Source organism: Vicugna pacos, chromosome 24 (assembly GCF_048564905.1).
Source record: "Vicugna pacos chromosome 24, VicPac4, whole genome shotgun sequence".
In the NCBI taxonomy this organism is placed as follows: Eukaryota; Metazoa; Chordata; class Mammalia; order Artiodactyla; family Camelidae; genus Vicugna; species Vicugna pacos.
The window spans coordinates 22,993,833-23,010,299 of record NC_133010.1 but is presented as its reverse complement, the minus strand read 5'-3'; the positions used below and the strand labels follow the sequence as shown (position 1 = coordinate 23,010,299).

The window sequence follows — 16,467 nt, the reverse complement described above, 5'->3', positions numbered from 1 at the left end:
CTTTTCCTTTTTCATCCTGCCCCCACCACTGTGACCAAGAGCTGCACAGAGCAGAGACTTCATGCAGCCTGGAGTCTCCCTGACTGCCAGCTGTTGGCCTCAGCAGTTCTCATACATCTGGAATGCATAGGTCTCAGGTCAAGGTTTCTTTAAAAAACAACAAAAAACTCCAAATACAAAAATAGTTCCCACAGAGGTTTCTTTCTCCCTAAGACGTCTGCTTTGTGACCAAAAAGGAGCCACTTGAGAGTGGATCACTGGGAAGCCAGCCAAGCTTCAGGTGGCCCAAGCAAGCAGGTCCCCCTCTCCGTCATGCAGAATGGAAGTGAGTCCCCAGGGCAGGGCCGTGGAGGATTTCCTATGGGCCACTCTCGCTTAAAAATGAAGGGAGTAGGCAGTATATAAGGAATTTAAGTTTGCTGCTTAATATATTTCAATTATTTCTGCCCTTCTGTCACCAGAAAACTGAAAGCAGGCATGAGAGTCTTCTTGGAAAGCCCACGCCATCCATCACCAGGCAGCGTCTGTGCGCTCCATGGTGTGCCAAGTGCAGAATTCCCAGGCAGCAGACCTTTACTGAGCACGTCCTGCGTGCCTGTGGTCATCACTTCATTGAATCCAGGCACAACTTCATGGGGTAGGAAACAGGCCAGGAAATGGAGGCACAGGGAATTTAATTCACCAGCCCCCGAGCGTCCCTGTTGAGTGGTCCAGCAGGAATCTAGCTGCAGAGCCCACGCCCCCAGCCCTTCAGCAGTTCTGCTCCCTTCCCCAGTTTCAGCTCGCTTACCGAGTCCTTGGAGAGATGACACAGAGACCCCTGAAACCAGGCATGTATGCAGATGCCGCTGTCTGGTTATGCACATTAAGTACTCAGGAGGAACGTGTGGATCGGGTTTGGAGCCATCCAGTCTCCATCACAAGTGTACAGCTCTGCCCTCACAACTCTAAACTAGCCACCGTCAGTACCTCCTGTGCGGGCATGGCTGTGTGCCAATAAAACTTTATTTACAAATGCAGAGGGCAAGCTGGATTTCACCTGTGAACTACAGTGCAGCTGACCCCTTACATAGCTGATACATGCTCTAGATTTCATGCAGAAGATGGATTTAGGATGGAGTGGTCGGAGGGAGCTTTGGGATTGTTGAGGTCAGCCTTGAAGGAAGACTTGAGAAGGGCATACAAGACCCTGCGTGACCTAGCCCCAGCCCCCAGCCTCTCCTCTTGTTACTTCCGTCTTGGTCAGTCCTCTCCCCCTACCAGGGCATCTTCCTTCCTGGGCTTCAGTCACATGAAGCTCGTCCCTACTCTGGACACTGGGCACTGGCTGAGTTTTCTGCCTGAGGCTCTTCCCCAGCTCCTTTGCTAGTATGTCATCTCCTCTTAGACGTTACTTCTTGCTGGCGGATTCTCAGAGGCACAGGCTAAAGGAGTTCTCCTCCAACTCCTTTGTCACGTCACCCCGTCTTCCTTTCCTAATGGCATTTATGGTTTCTGAAACGGTCTTGTTCATTTACAGGCATGCTTGTCTATCATCCATCTCTTCCGGCTCTCCTGGAATGTACGCTCCACAGCATGGGATCAGTGTTTGTGTTGTTCCCTGCTGCACATTCCTGGCACCCAGAGCACGGCTGGAAAGTGAGCAAGCCAAAAATACTTGCAGAAGTGAAGGAAGAAGGGAGACCAGGAGAGAGGTGGGGAGGGACACACAGAATTCAAGCATCTAAGCATGCCTCCACAGGTGGCATTTAATTTTCTCCTCTTCAGTGCCTGCATAGACTGTAGCTGGCATGATCGGCCCATCAGTCAGTGCCCATGGCAGCATTTCATCTCAGAAAGCATCCTCATCCTGTACTTAGAGGATGATGGCACCTGCTGATGGTCATTCCTTGGTTGGAGGTAGGTCCTCTGTACTCCTGAACCACCGCATGTGATTTAAGTCAGAGCCCGGCTACCTCCAAAACAGAAAAACACACACTGATCCTCATTTCGTCTTCTCAAAAATCAAGTTCTCCATTGGAGTTTTGGTGCTTAAATGTCTGCATCAAAAAGCAAACAATCTCACTTTTCTCTAACCTGTAACTGTTGTTGAACTGACTTGTTAGACTGATTTTCTTGCTGTTTCCTGAACACTTGTTGGGTCTCACCGCCCTGCTAAGCTTGTGCAGACAAGCAGGACATCTGGCCCGCCTGTCGTCAACATGGGCCCAGGCTGGTCTTCCGTCTGCTCCTTTCTTGCTAAGACGTCCATCACCGTAAGCCACTAGGACCACTAACATGAAGGCTTTCTCTGACAGCTGCGAGGGTAATTTTTTCTTTGGATTTCCCTAAATCTCTTCTCTCTGTACAACTGATGCTGAAAGACACAGCAACCTTGACAAGAGCACAGTAGCAGCTGCAGAATGGTCTCCTTTCTTTCCAATCCAGAGGGAGGAACATTTCACACTCTGGCCCCTGAACAAGCCGGTGTGCATTATTTGAAAATGATGTAACCTACCTCCATGTCTCCTTCTTGAGTTTAAGGTAATAAAAATTGCGCTCTATTACAGGGACTTTGCTGTCCCTTACTGTTCAGCAACAGTATTTTTCTTCTCTGAGGTCTTGATTTTCTGTTTCTTTAAATTTTCTATATTATTTTACAGATCATTTATTGTAAGCCACTTTGAGATGTATGAATAACATATTAATTTTTAAATTCCATTCCAATGTAAATCATTTCCATAAACTCCTTAGCTGCCATCATTTGAAAAATACAGTTGAAACATATACAAATTAAATACTTCCCAGCTGGTTCCTTTAGCAACGGTTGCAGCCTGTTTCTAGTAAAAGCCCAAGTAGCTACCATTAACTCTGAAAAATACACAGAAATTTGCCATGTTTTGTTTCACAAGTGACATGAACTCATAAGTCTGTCATTAGTGTCTGCCATATTTCAGAGAGCAACGCTTATGAACTGTGCATCAGTACTGAGAAACGGCAGGTGTGGGCTGCAGCAGCCATGACCCTTGGCGGTACCAACTTAATTTATCAAATTGCTAAGCCAATAATGAGGTTCTGAACACGATCATATCTTTGCAGTGACTCACCGGCCAACTGAAGGAAAACAACACTGTTCTCAAGATTTATAACTTCCCTAAGAAATCTCTCTTGTTGCTATGGTGATGTTGATGCTTTTTAGCTAAAATAGCAAAAACTCTACCTTGTTACTACCATAATTAACAAACGGCGAATGGATCAGACGTGATAGATTACGAAGGTGTCGTGGGACTGTGTTCAGTTCTGTAGGTGCCACAAGATCATAGCCTAGAAAGGGAGATAGCATCTACCAGCCTCACAGCCAGACCCCAGGCGCTGCTGGGTTGGAACGGTGCCTCTTTGTAGCTGGGACTTTGGGCGAGTTACATAACCTCAGTTTCCTCATTTGTAAAATGGGCATAATAATAATACTGCCCCTCAGCTGTGTGGATCAAATGAGTTAACATCTCTAACGCTTTGAGAACAGTGCCTGCACACAGGAGACACATGAAGAGTTTGTTAAATTTATAAAGCTGCATAGTGAAGCTTAAGCCAACGTGATTGGTCGTTTTCAGTATTAAAACCTACAACCCACTTTTCAGGGGCATCTCTCTGGTCTGATGCTTCTAGATATTTGCTCTCAAATTAGATAAATTTACAAGTTAAGGAGGAAAGAATAGTGCTTTTTTTTTTTAGTGGAATATCTATTCTCAGTTCCTAGAGTTTCTAACATTTAGAATCTAAGTCTACTCTGTGTCATTATGGACAGTTTTATTAACACTTTAGATTTAATTCATATTTTCATTTTTTAATGGACGTACTGGGGACTGAACCCAGGACCTCATGCAAGTTAAGCATGTGCTCTACCAATGAGCTGTACGCACCCCCCAAAATTCATATGTTATAAATCATAAAGTTTAGATTAAGTAAACTGATCTTTGAGTGAAACCAAAAATGCTTTGAACCCCAGTGCTGCCATTTATCAGCCCCGTGTGCCCTCTGGCAGATTTCATAAGCTCTCTGAGCTTCCACCTCTCATCTGAGAAATACAGAAAAATACAGAGTTGTTTACTGATGAAATAAGAGCCTATAAGCAAATTGCTTAGCATAGCTAAACGTTAATAATGAAACCCTGTGTGACTTAATGAATAATCAGTAAACAGTTAGCATGAAAATATTAAATACCTTTTTACTTTTGCATTGCAAACCTGGCCAGTCCTAGGGAGCCCTTCCCGGGTCCTCCTTTCCCGTCACCATGATCCATAACTCCTGTTTCTAGTTCCACTTGAGTGCATGTTCCGTTTACAGCAGCACATCTGAAACTCACTAACATGCTGACTGGGAACTCTTCCCAAATCTATTTATGCTTTGTCTTCTCATCTCTAAACCTGATGAGGGCAAGAACCAGCCTCCGTTTTCTGGTCTCTTTTAATTAAGCCCTATGCAGTGTTTTTAGTGGATCAAAAGAGTGGTTGTTATTTTGTATTTCTTTTACCAAATGGAGAAGGAACAAGATCCTAGGCTGAGTCCACACTGAACTGGGAAAATCTAAGGGCTGAAAAAAACAGGTCAGAAAGAAACTCCCTATAGCAGAGGGTGGCACCCTGCTGAACTCAAAGGAAACCACTGTAGAAAGAAAAATGAGCAGTGTACAGAGAACAGTACCTTGCGTGGTACCTACAATTAGGGATCTGGAGCAGGACCCAGCAAAGCAAGAAGAAAAGGACAATTCAGATAAGGAGTGCCTGTGTCAGGTAAGTAGAGGAAGCAGAAAGCCAAAAGGGGAGGAAGTCTCAACAGGTGGTGTGTTTTCAGCAATCTGTGGAGGCTGGATCCAAATTAAGAGGGGTTCAAAAAGAATAAGCGATCGCGAAGTGACTGCAGCAGGTATAGACCACTGGTTTAGGAGGAAGCAAGACTGGATAAAAGATGCTTGAGGTGGAAGGTGCAGGGAAGGTGTACCAACAAAACAGAAACGTTCTTGAATTTTAAATATCAATTGAAAACAAATAATTGAAAAGCCCAACTAAAACTGCTCTCCAGGGGCATTCATATGCCTGACAATTCTTTCCAGCATGAGAAAACTGAGAAGTCTAAGCGAATCAGAGCTTATGGTTCTAATTTTTCCTAGTACACAGGTTTTCTCAAAGACTGAGACATAGATTTGCATGTATTCAAAATACTTTCCAACCGATTATAGTAAAACACTATTATTAAAAAGTGAACATCTGAAGTTTTAGAGCATTAGCTGTGTTACCCACGTTCAGAGTCAGGAAAGCAAAGAAGGGTGTAGACTTTTACAATGAAGGAACAATCTGTTTTATATCTGCACAGGTCCCGCAGGACGAGTGGACAGGGTACACCCCTCGGGGTAAAGACGATGAAATTCCCTGCCGAAGAATGCGGAGCGGCAGCTACATCAAGGCCATGGGGGACGAAGACAGCGGCGACTCGGACACGAGTCCTAAGCCGTCTCCCAAAGTTGCTGCACGGAGAGAGAGCTATCTCAAGGCCACGCAGCCATCCCTCACAGAGCTCACCACACTCAAGTAAGTGCTCCCAGCACTCTCCTTCCGCTAGTCCAGTCCTGGTGTCACCTCCGAGGGTGGAAGCCTGCCGCTCCTAGAGTGAGTGGGGCAGAAAACACCCTGCAGGTGGTGCAGGGTGGTGCGCTGAGTGGTCTGCTGGTTTTGACATTGGTCTGTTGTTCTGACTCCTCTGCCCCAGTGCCTGCAAAGACCTGAGCATCCAGGTGTGCCCTGCATAGAGCACAGACTGAACCCCAACCTCCAGGAAGAGTCTGAAACATTCCAGAACGGCTTCTGAAAAGAATTAAGATTTCTGATCAATGAGGCATCTCTGTATCCCTACTGGGACATTTGTTTAGCCACTAAATCTGTGAGGCAATGCTTCCTTACAAAAGTCTTGCATTTTCCAGATGACTGAGTAATAAAACAGAGTAAATTATACTAGAGAAGGTTGCAGAATGTGGCTACAGACTTAAAATTGGGTAATATGTGAAAGTTCTTGATACATGTTTTTAAATTTGGATGCCCAAGATGTATTATAATTTGTGAGACCTTAAAAATCATCTTTTTTTGCTTTGAAAAATATGACTCTAAGCAGTCCTTACTTCCCTTTGCACTATTTGTAAAGAGAACAGCATTACAAAAGAAACTACTGAAATTGATTATCATAAGTAAAGCCTGATTTAATTTTTAACATTATTTATGGAGAGCAAATCAGAGCCTTAGAGCAGATTGTCATGTGGGTCATCATTTGAACTGAAGAACATAGTATGGATAATCGTATTTTTTTAATGCCTTTGATTCCATAGTTTGAGGAAATACATATTTCTATTCATGCATTTATATTACATTACAAAATAAGATGTTAAAAGACAAAATAAATAGAAAAAGACCAGATTAAGGAGAACAAACTAGATTATTGATCTAGGATACTAAAACACAGCTGCCTATTCTATGATGGAAATTTATTTAAACAACAAACGACATAATATTTTAAAGACCGGGTAAGTCCCCTCATGAATTTTTTTGCAAAGGATCACGTGGCACCACTTGGAATTATTTCAATGAAAAATGAGCACCAGTGACATGAGCAAACCAGTCCGCAGAAAGCAGCTTTCCTTTCTTTCCTTCAGTGATTGCCAGTCACCCTTTCTCCTCACCTTTCTTACTGCGGGTGTTAGTGTCCTAGTGAAACTAACCAAGCCCTGTGAACTCGGAACAGTACAAATGTATTCTTCCACCGTTCTGGGAGGTGGAAGTCTGAGCTCAAAGTGTCGGCAGGGCCGGGCTCCTTGCGAAGCCTGGAGAGCAGCAGCCTCGCTCGCCTCTTCCCAGCCCCTGGCGGGCGGCCGGTCCTCGCACCCCTCGGCTCGCACTGCAGCGCCTCCACCCCTGCCCGTGCTGTCGCACAGCCTTCTCCCTTCTGTGTCTCCACACAGCCGTCTCCTTCTGGCATCAGTCGTGTTGGGTCAGGACCCTCCCTAACGACCTGTCTTTAACTTGATTAAATCCGCAAAGACCCTATTTCCACATACAGTCATGTGCGCGGGCAGCAGACGGTAGGACTCGGACCTGTCTATGTGGGCAGCACAGTTTAACCCATAACCCTGCCACACAAAGTCCAAGCTGATCACGGGGATGAAAAGTAACACGTCTTCACGGCACGTTGGCCCACCTCATAGGGGCTCAGGAAGTTCAATATACCAAGTCTGAAAAGGACTGGATTGGGAATAAAGGCAGTGGGCGAAGGTGCTGTGAAAAGAGGGTGGCCAAAGGCCGTTTGGCAAACGTCTTCCATGGACTTTGAAGCCTCTCTCCACTAGAGAGGGAGTCAGAGCCATGGGGATAATTGACATCTTCCAGAAGATGCAAAAAGGGGAATGCTCTGGGCAAGAAAGTCACTTGGACCTCCAAGACCTCAGTTTCCTCATCTGCAAACCAAGCGGTGGGGACTCTGCCACGTCCAGAGTCTCTCCCACCCCCAGCATCTCAGTTCCTTAGTTCCTCTATGGGGATGAGTTTGTCACATCAGCTGAATGACACTTGGGTCTTGGGTGATGAGATTCAGCGGCTCCCACTGCTCACAGTCAAACCAGGAATGAGGAGACGAGAAAGGAGCAGAGCCATGAGGAGGGTGCAGAGAGCTCTCTAAGGAGCTGTGGACGAGGGTAGATGCAAAAGTCAACATTCACAGTCACTTCTGGGGCCAGTCTCCTCATTAGCTTCAGGGCTGTGAGGAATCAGCTCTGAAGTCAATGGACCACATGGTATTATCTTCCTTTAATGTCCTGGAACCTATTTTTACAACCATTATATATTATATATATATATATATATATATATATATATATATATATATATATATTTAAGTTTTAAGAGCAGAGAAAGGCAAACACATCGGTAATAGCTAGACTGATGGCAGAGGGGTCGGGTGCCTGGGGCAGGGAAATCAGCCCCCGAGCTGAGTGCAGGAGCAGTGACCACTACTGTCTTCCTCCAAACCTATGGAAAACGCCAAAGAGTAACCAGTTTACTAGGGGACACCTACCACACTGAAGAACTTTTTTCTTTTCTAAGGATGAAATGTCACCAAACTATCTCTGTTGCCCTCTATTAATTTTTTTAATTGAAGTATAGTCGGTTTACAATGTTGTGTTAATTTCTGGTGTACAGCATGGTGATTCAGTCATACATGTATATATATATTTTCATATTCTTTCTCATTATAGGCTATTACAGGATATTGAATATAGTTCCCTGTGCTCTACAGCAGGACCTTGTTTACCTATTTTATATATAGTAGTTAGAATCTGCAAATCCCAGACTCCCAATTTATCCCTCCCCCCTCTCCTTTCCCCTCTGGTAACCATAAGTTTGTTTTCTATGTCTGTGAGTCTGTTTCTGTTTTGTAAATAAGTCCACTTGTATCATTTTTTTAGATTCCATGTAAGTGGTACTGCATGGTATTCTCCTCTCTCTCTCTCTGCCCTCTTTTCTTTAGTAGGCAAGACAGCATCTCACCATCAAACATACCATTCTTCTCTGAGCCCCCATCCCACCCCCAGACTTCTTTCTCATCCTTCTATGTGTCTCCATTCATCTCCCCCTCATCTGCTTTAGAAGTTCCATTTCTCATCACAGTCTACATACTAAGCCTCCATCATACTCAACTACATACGATTATTAGCAATTTCTAGTTCAATGGGATTCAAGGAGAAAGGGGAAAATTACACTGTGAAGGCAAAGAGTCAAACGTGCCATAACACGTAATCAGGTCTTTTATTTCTTGACGATGTTTTGACTGGAGATCATTATTTTTCTAGAAGTTTGCTGCATTCTATCCCTCAGGAGAAAAAGATCCCCATATTCTGGAACTCTAGTTCCCTTAAAAAAGAAAACTGTATTTTTGTTCCTACTTCTTTGACATTTAAGTCATTTTTTCTTCCTCCTTCCTCCTCAGCAATTCACAGCTTTAAGGATGAATCATAGCCATGAACTGAGATAACTAAAATTAGCCCAGTGAGATGGGGCCAACATTTTGTTTGAGGTTCTCAGCTCCCATTTTCTAGCCGAAGTTGTGGCGAGAAGGCTCCTCTACACTTTCTTACATTGTTTTTCCTTTTTCTTTTCCTTCTTCTAGTTTCCAAAGGTATCTTGAGGGCTTCTTTCTGAGGCTGGTTTTCATCAGCTCTTTAATGCCAGTGATTAGGTCTTCAGATCTATAAGGCCTAGGGTCAGTGGAACATTCTAGAGTCAGGAGGAGTCTGGCGACAAGGAACTCCGCCTTGGGGCTGCAGAACTCCCGCAGCTACTGCCTGAGGACTATTGTTTCTCTCACCCTCTCCTCTTCTACAGCTGCTAACAGATCTCCTCCCCTCACCGCTCGCTTCTCCTTCTTGCTTTGTTATTAACTAACAAGGAACTTGAAATGGCATCACACCCAAGAATATTCGTATTTTCAAAAAGAACTTCTGAATATTTAATACTAAATTCTCAGGCAAGTAGGCGAGGGGTGGGGTCTCGAGTTCCCTCAAAGCAGGTCTCCAGAGCTTGGCTCTGATGAAGGACTTAAGTCTTTTTCTTGGATTCGCTTTAATACGCTATTTATTCTGGAAAGGAGACTACTGTCTGCTACCATGATTAGTTAAAGCCGTGTCCGAGTCCTACCTAGGGCTGTTCTTCAATAGACTGTAAAAAGAACTTAAAATAGATATATCTACAGCATTAAGTGAGCTGTCATTTAAAAGATTCTAAAGTTAAATTCGAATAAATGCCCATTAATCCTAGGCAAATAACACCTTAAAATCTCCTCGTAGTTCTTTATCCCTTCATCCAAGCACAAAGGAAAATTTTCTCCTGGAAAAAATAGTATCTAATATTACAGACTTTCAAACGCCTCTGGAACTGGTGTGAAGGGGCCCCAGGCTTCTGCGCCTGTCTGGCTCTGGAGAGGACCAGTCAGGGCTCCCAGCAGTGCTGAGAAAGTGTCTAACAAAAGGCTTCAGGAAGATTTCTTTTCAATCCTAAATGTCTTGAAGACAGATAGTTTTTCATTCTCAGGATGGTTAATCCTCTAAATCATTTTTTTTCTGATCCCAAAACTTTTTAAAAAATAAACTGGGGCAGTAATAAACAGCTCTGTGGCTTCTGGCAACTGGCTTGACATCTGCGAGCCAGCCTTCCTGATTTAAATGAGGGTCTTGTGCTCTTCGCTTAAATGGCTTCCTCTCAGACCCACCCCAGGCCCGTGGCAGACAGCATTAGCTGATCCCAGCATTAATGGATCCCAGCATCCTTCCTCCTGAGCACAGACTTCCACACAAAGCTTCACCCACACTTCTCACTGACCAGCCACCCCACAAGGTGCTGTCCCTTGTCTCCATGGTCTCTGAGGACACTGCCAGCACAGTATAGTCAGAAGGATGACGCACAAAACACTGGCAGGTCACAGTTTAAAGACAAAAGAAAGCAGTATTGGTAAACACAATAATCTGAGAAGAGACAGGTGGCGTGTTCTTCAGCTTTGATTCTGGAGATTTACAGTGAGTCAGTTCTCCACCAGGAACCCGAAATCCAGCCTCTTGCTGGAGCCTCTTGTTTTGGTTATCTTTGTCTAAGTTTCTTTCTCCTCTTTTCTGCTCTAGACCCACCATGTCCTCTGCCATTTCTTCACATTCCCACCCACCCACAGCTCCTCACCTTCCTTCTCTCCTCAGAAAAGCGAGAGGGCACGAGCTGTCAAGATGGGAGCATGGTGACTGTATTTTCCTAAGGATGTGAACCATATTTAAGAACACAGCCCGATACACTGTTCCTTCCTTGGGCTAAGTGGTATGACATGTCTCTCTGTCCCTTTGCTGTCTGTTTTCTCCGAACGCTCTAACATCGCTCTCCTGCCAGTCCCTCCGGAACTGCAGCACGTAAGAGCAGAGGCTCTTAAAGGGAGGATGAGCAGAATGAGGCAACCCAACACCTCGAAACGGTGTACTTACATCCTCTGTGACATAAACTCAGGATAGTCCCCTCCTTCCCTGACCACTTTCTTCTGTTCCCCTCTCTCCTCCCAACTCCCCCCACCCAACAAAAAAAATAAGAAGTGGGGAAAATTTAAAACAGGGAAACTCAGTGACCTATTTGTAGACAAATTATCTAAATACCTTTCAAACCTTTACTAGGTTTACTAGAGGGAAAAAAAGCCTGATGAAAAGACAAAATAAACAAACCCTGTAGAAGAAATCGCCTGGTGTAACGAGCCCTCATCACCACGCCCAGCTTTGAAAAACAGGTCTCTCTCTGGAGTGTGGATACCCTTCTGCACACAGGATGGGCATGTGAGCGTCACAGCCTGTCCCATCTCCTGCTCCCTTACTATGTAACTGCTCTTTAGAAAAGGCTGTTTCGAAAGGAAGCCTACACTGAGTGTGCGGCCCCTACAGCATCATGACCTCAGGGAGGAGAAACCACCAATGTGTCCTGGAGGGCGGTGCAGGGATGAAAGGGAACTCAGGTGCCTTTTAGAGAGAAGGAACGGGAAGTTTAAAACACAGGAGAGAGTTAAGTTTTAGTGAGGTTCTACGGGCCTGACGGAGGGAGGGCTCAGGGCTTACGTTTCTTTGTTTTGTTTGCTTAATCAACACAGCTCTGTACATGAGATTTCTCCCTCTTTACAAATGAGGAGTCTCTGTCTTAGGGAGATTAAGTAACTTGTCCAGGGTTACATGTCAACTAAGTGTCAGAGCAAAGACGTGAGGCCAGGGGTTGAAAGCAGAGAGAATAAAAAGCCATTTGGGGTGATGGATTTATCAAGGCCGCAGAGATTAGCAAAAGACATGAAAGAGGGTTCAAAATGGAAGAGAAAAGGAAATTGAACTGGGTGCCCGGGACAAGGAGCCACTCAAGGCAGATTAGGAGAGCGCAGAGCGGATGTGAGGGGACATCAGAGGCTGCGGCGCAGCGAGCTGGGACCCAGCAGTGCTAGCAGGCAGATCCGCAGTGGGGACAGGAGGGGCCCGGGAGCACCCTGACTCAGGCCTGGCCTGGGGTGAAGAAAGGAGGGGCCCCATGACCACAGGCCGGAGGCGATTTAGAGGCAGAGCAGGTGCTGTGTGCTGGAGGTCACAGGGAGAAGGGATGGCCTCTTAGGAGCCTGGGCTCAGCCCTGTGGGGACAAGTGGAGCAGCAGGTCCTGTCCCCGCATCCGTTGCGTGGCGTACGGTGTATAAACTGAATAGTCTTCACGTGACCCAGAGAGGCGTGGCTGTGTAAGCAAGGCCCAGGAGATGGTTCTAGAAACCAAGATTCGTCACTCTTTTTTTTTTAAAGATGAACGTGCAGGAAGATGAGTTTTCAAGGCACCCACATAATTCACTGCTCCCTGAGGACATCGCTTCTCTTCCTGACTCTTCCACGTCTACCCACCAAACCACCACGTTCCGTAATTCAGTCTTGAGACGTTGGGGCTCATCTGTCACCCCTGCAAGCTTTAGGGCTTCCCTCCTCTCACTTGAATGACTGCAACGGACCCGTCTGTCTTACTGCCCCAAGCCTCCCTCTGCAACGACTCTTTCCATAGACTTTCTACCAGGCCACCGAGGAGTCATTTCTGAATTCCACTTTGTCTACACACGTGGTCCTCAGCAGCATTCAGAGTTCCTCTCTCCTTTGAGACCTTCTTCCCTGCTGTCCCTGGACAAGGAGTCTATGCTTCGGTCAAATGGAGCTCCTGATTGCTCTTAGGATCTGTTTTGCTAGCTTCAGGCCTATGCTGGTCAGGACAGACTAGATTCTGCTGGGAGCTCAAAACAACCCCTAAGTCAAAGAGGCTTCCAACAACAAAAGTTTACTTCTTGCTCATGCTACATGTCCATCTTGGGTCAGGGTGATCTCAGCTCACCGTGGTCACCCAGGACCACATCATGGATACACAACATAAGCAAAGACGCCCAGAGTCACCAAGGCCGGGCGAGAGCACAGGGCCCTAATGGTTCCTCTTGTTTATGGACAAGAGCTAGCGGCATAGCAATATACATCTTCAAAGAGAGCACAGGAGGCGATCTCACCACATGCCGGGGACGTGGAGGTCCAAAACAATCGCTGGTAAGCGGTGCGAACAGCTATCAAAGCCTCTTTGTCTGGACGCAAAATATTGGGCTCACTTCCCCTCCCACAAGCAACATATACTCATGTCCCACCACTACCACCGAGGGGAGAAAACCCAGAGCCCTGTCCTGGCCCTATCACAGTCCTATAAACCACAAAGCCGACCGCCTGTGGGTGGGCGATGTGTAACATCTACATAGCCGGGGGTGACACCCGACAACACCTACCTCTGGTCCAGATGTGACTCCCCTGCATCTGGAGACTTGCGGACTCAAAGGGACAAGCGATCTGTCTCCCACAGACCTGATATGTGATGCAGGACAGGACTAGCCACCCACGGTAAACACTCCCATTCAAAAAGAAGATGGGGGAGAGCCGTGTTCTGGTCACAGCAGCGCCACGGTCCCGCTGGGCAGGATGCTCGCCACCCTGGGGGAGGCGCTGTTTCTTGATGAGGCCGCACTGCTGCTCCCCGGAGCAACTTCCTTGCTCCTGGTTCTCTCCCAGCTCCCTGGGAGAGTCTTCCATTTCCATCATGCTCCTTGACCATATCCAGAGTACACATCAGGGAACACATGCTCCTTGGAGCCAAGAGCTATTCTGGAACATCTCTCGTGACTGTGTCTTGTCATTTGGGCTGTGGTCCTTGGGGCAGGATAGCTCTCTCAAGACTGCAGTCACCCTCTGACCTATCGCTTCCAGTGAGTTCCATGAGCCGCCGTCACACTCACAGAGCCCCTGCAGATGAAAGGCCATTTCTGTTCTACTTGTTTGCCTTCCTACCCTTAGGCGTCTCCTATCTCAAATCCTCTCAGCTGATCGGCCTACTGGCTGCTTTCCTCTGAAGCATTTTGTCTCATCAAAAAGATTCACTTAATTACATCTCCATTCTAAATCATCCGACTCCACTCAGAAGCCTGGACCACAGGCTGAGGTGAGCGTGTGCTTGACCTGAACCTCAGCACCTGGGGTAGTTCTCCTCACGCCCTCCTCACTCAGAGGCCTTCTTCGGTTTATCTTCTACAATTTGGGTTGAAACCTGTTGTTTCTTCTGATCCCAATCCACAAACACCCAGACTCTGCTTATTCTCTCATTACTACTATAACGTAACCAGTTCTTTTCTGAGTTTATTTCAAACTGCATAGCACCTTGTGGAAGGCTCCTAGAGAAACCAACACATTCTAGTAACACTGTGTTTTGCAACTATTTCCCCTAGAGTTACGAGTTCATCTGTCACGTCACCTACCTTCCAAGTTGTTGTAGACAACAATTTACCAAATGATTCATCACTGCAGAAATAGATCTGTGTGTTTCCAGCCTCTGATAATTACCTTGCTTCCTGCCACCAAAACTTAAAGCCATAGCCATGTATTTCAGGTTATTTTGTCACTGCTGTTAGATGAGCACCCCATTTCTGGTACCAATTTATGTACGAGCTAGGATAGGCCAGGTTAGGCTTTGTTCATAAACAAGCCACAATCTCCAAGGTTTATTTCTCGCTCACAATATGTGTCCATCACAAATTGGCAGGAGGTTCCATTCACTGTATCCACTCAGATACCCAGAAAGACAGGAGGTGGATCTCAGCAGGTGCTTCCGTGGCCGCTAAATCAGAGGAAGAGACTGGGGTGAACTGGGCACTATTTCCTGGAAGTGCTACACATCACTTTTGTTCACATTTCATCACTAAACCCATCTACATGGCCACGCTAATTTCACAGAGGCAGAGAAGTGCAATATTGCCGGGCGCCCAGACACGGAGAGCGGGGTATAGCTGGCGAACTGCAGTCATGGTGCCGCAAAGCCTTTGTTTACACCCTTCCCCACCCTCGACCCCAGGGACGCCATCTGCATTTAGTTCTTCAAGAAAGACTTAGGACGGCATGCTGCTCAGGAGCACAGGCACTGGGGTGAGATCATCTGGTTCAAAGCCACAGCTCTGGCACTTCCAGATGTGTGACTGTGGGAACATCAGTTAGCCATTCCATGTCTCAGTGTCCTCATCAGTCACACAGGGATGGTGACAGTCCCACCTCAAGAGTACCTGTGAGGTCAGTAAGGCAGCCCGTGTGAGACCCGTGCCCGGCACGCGGTCAGCGCTCTGCACTCGTTGGCTGTCACCACCACCCCATCACTGCTGGCTGCCTCAGCGCTAAGCACTGACGCGCATCGGCAGTCAGGGCTCCCAGGGTAACAGAACTCACACCCCAGCGGTGAAAAGTCGAAGAAAGTCTCCGTTCTTCTCAATCTTCCTCTCGAATTTAACTCTCCCTCTTGTCTGTTGCTCTTCCCTCCTAAGAACCCGGACGCACTGTGTGGAGACACTTCTTAGGGTAGCTACAGCCTCCTCACACACTTTCCTGTTTCCTCTGTTTCTGTGTCAAAGGAGGTCCAAACGCTGCCCAAAGGAGTGATTGTAAGCCCTTGGCACTAGCCCGAGGGGATGCTGAACGATGCTAACTCCTCATCACACGACCTCCTATACGCTTGTGCTGCCTTGATGAGCAGCCGTAAGCGGTGGCCGCTGAGTCGTGCTGGCACCTGACGCCTGGCCGCGGCTCTCCGGCTCTGTCTGTGCTTGCTCAGACTCCTCTCCCTCCGTCTGCCTCCGCATCCGTGGTTCTCTGAAAGCTCCCTGTTCCTTCTCAACCCTGCTTAGCACTGCCAGCCCACCTGGAGGCTGAGAGCGCAGTCTGGCAGGTACATATTAGCACGTTAAAAATATCGATGCAGCCACGTCTCGGATTGCCATCCGCTCCGAGCATTAGCATATTTCTCTCAGTTCATCCGGGGAGTCCCGTTCTTCCCAGGTCTGGGAGGAGGAGGGGAGGGGCTGTAACGAACCAGCATTAACTATTCCTTTTGGAATTGGAGAAGGGTTCTCTTCAGTGATCATAAGAACTCCTTAGCACTCTTTCAACCTTCTCTGTGAACCCAGAGAAACCAATGAGGAGGAAATACATTTGATCGTCCATCCTGATAACTGGGAGTATTTCCATTTGCTTCCAAGCCTATTTTTCAAGATACATAATTGTAGATAGCAATTTACTGAGTATTTTTGGTACATCTCATTTGATCCTCCCAACGGCTTCAGAAGGATTTTAGAGTTGATTTTAAACACTACTTTACAGATGAACCAAGACTTTGCACAGTTACAAACTTCATGAGATGGAGCCCAGCTCTGCTTACACTCCAAGTTTCTTCCTCCCTCTGCCTCGTGGAACTCTGGTCACTTTTCCCCAAACAAGACTGTCCTCAACATCTGGACGTCCATCCTGAATTCTAGCCCAGAAACTTCCTTTAGCTTTTTGGACTACTTCTCTT

At 46.6% G+C, this 16,467-nt stretch overlaps 1 protein-coding gene across 28 annotated transcripts in view; it reads left to right on the top strand.

Moving 5' to 3' along the window:
* Nucleotides 1-16,467, top strand: part of DLGAP1 (DLG associated protein 1) — an 822,007-nt gene that overhangs the window by 650,773 nt on the left and 154,767 nt on the right. For all 28 annotated transcript variants that reach the window (XM_072949181.1, XM_072949175.1, XM_072949174.1 and 25 more), the window contains one exon: nt 5,350-5,564. In XM_072949181.1, the coding sequence (XP_072805282.1) occupies nt 5,350-5,564 (215 nt within the window). The remainder of the gene's footprint in view (nt 1-5,349; nt 5,565-16,467) is intronic.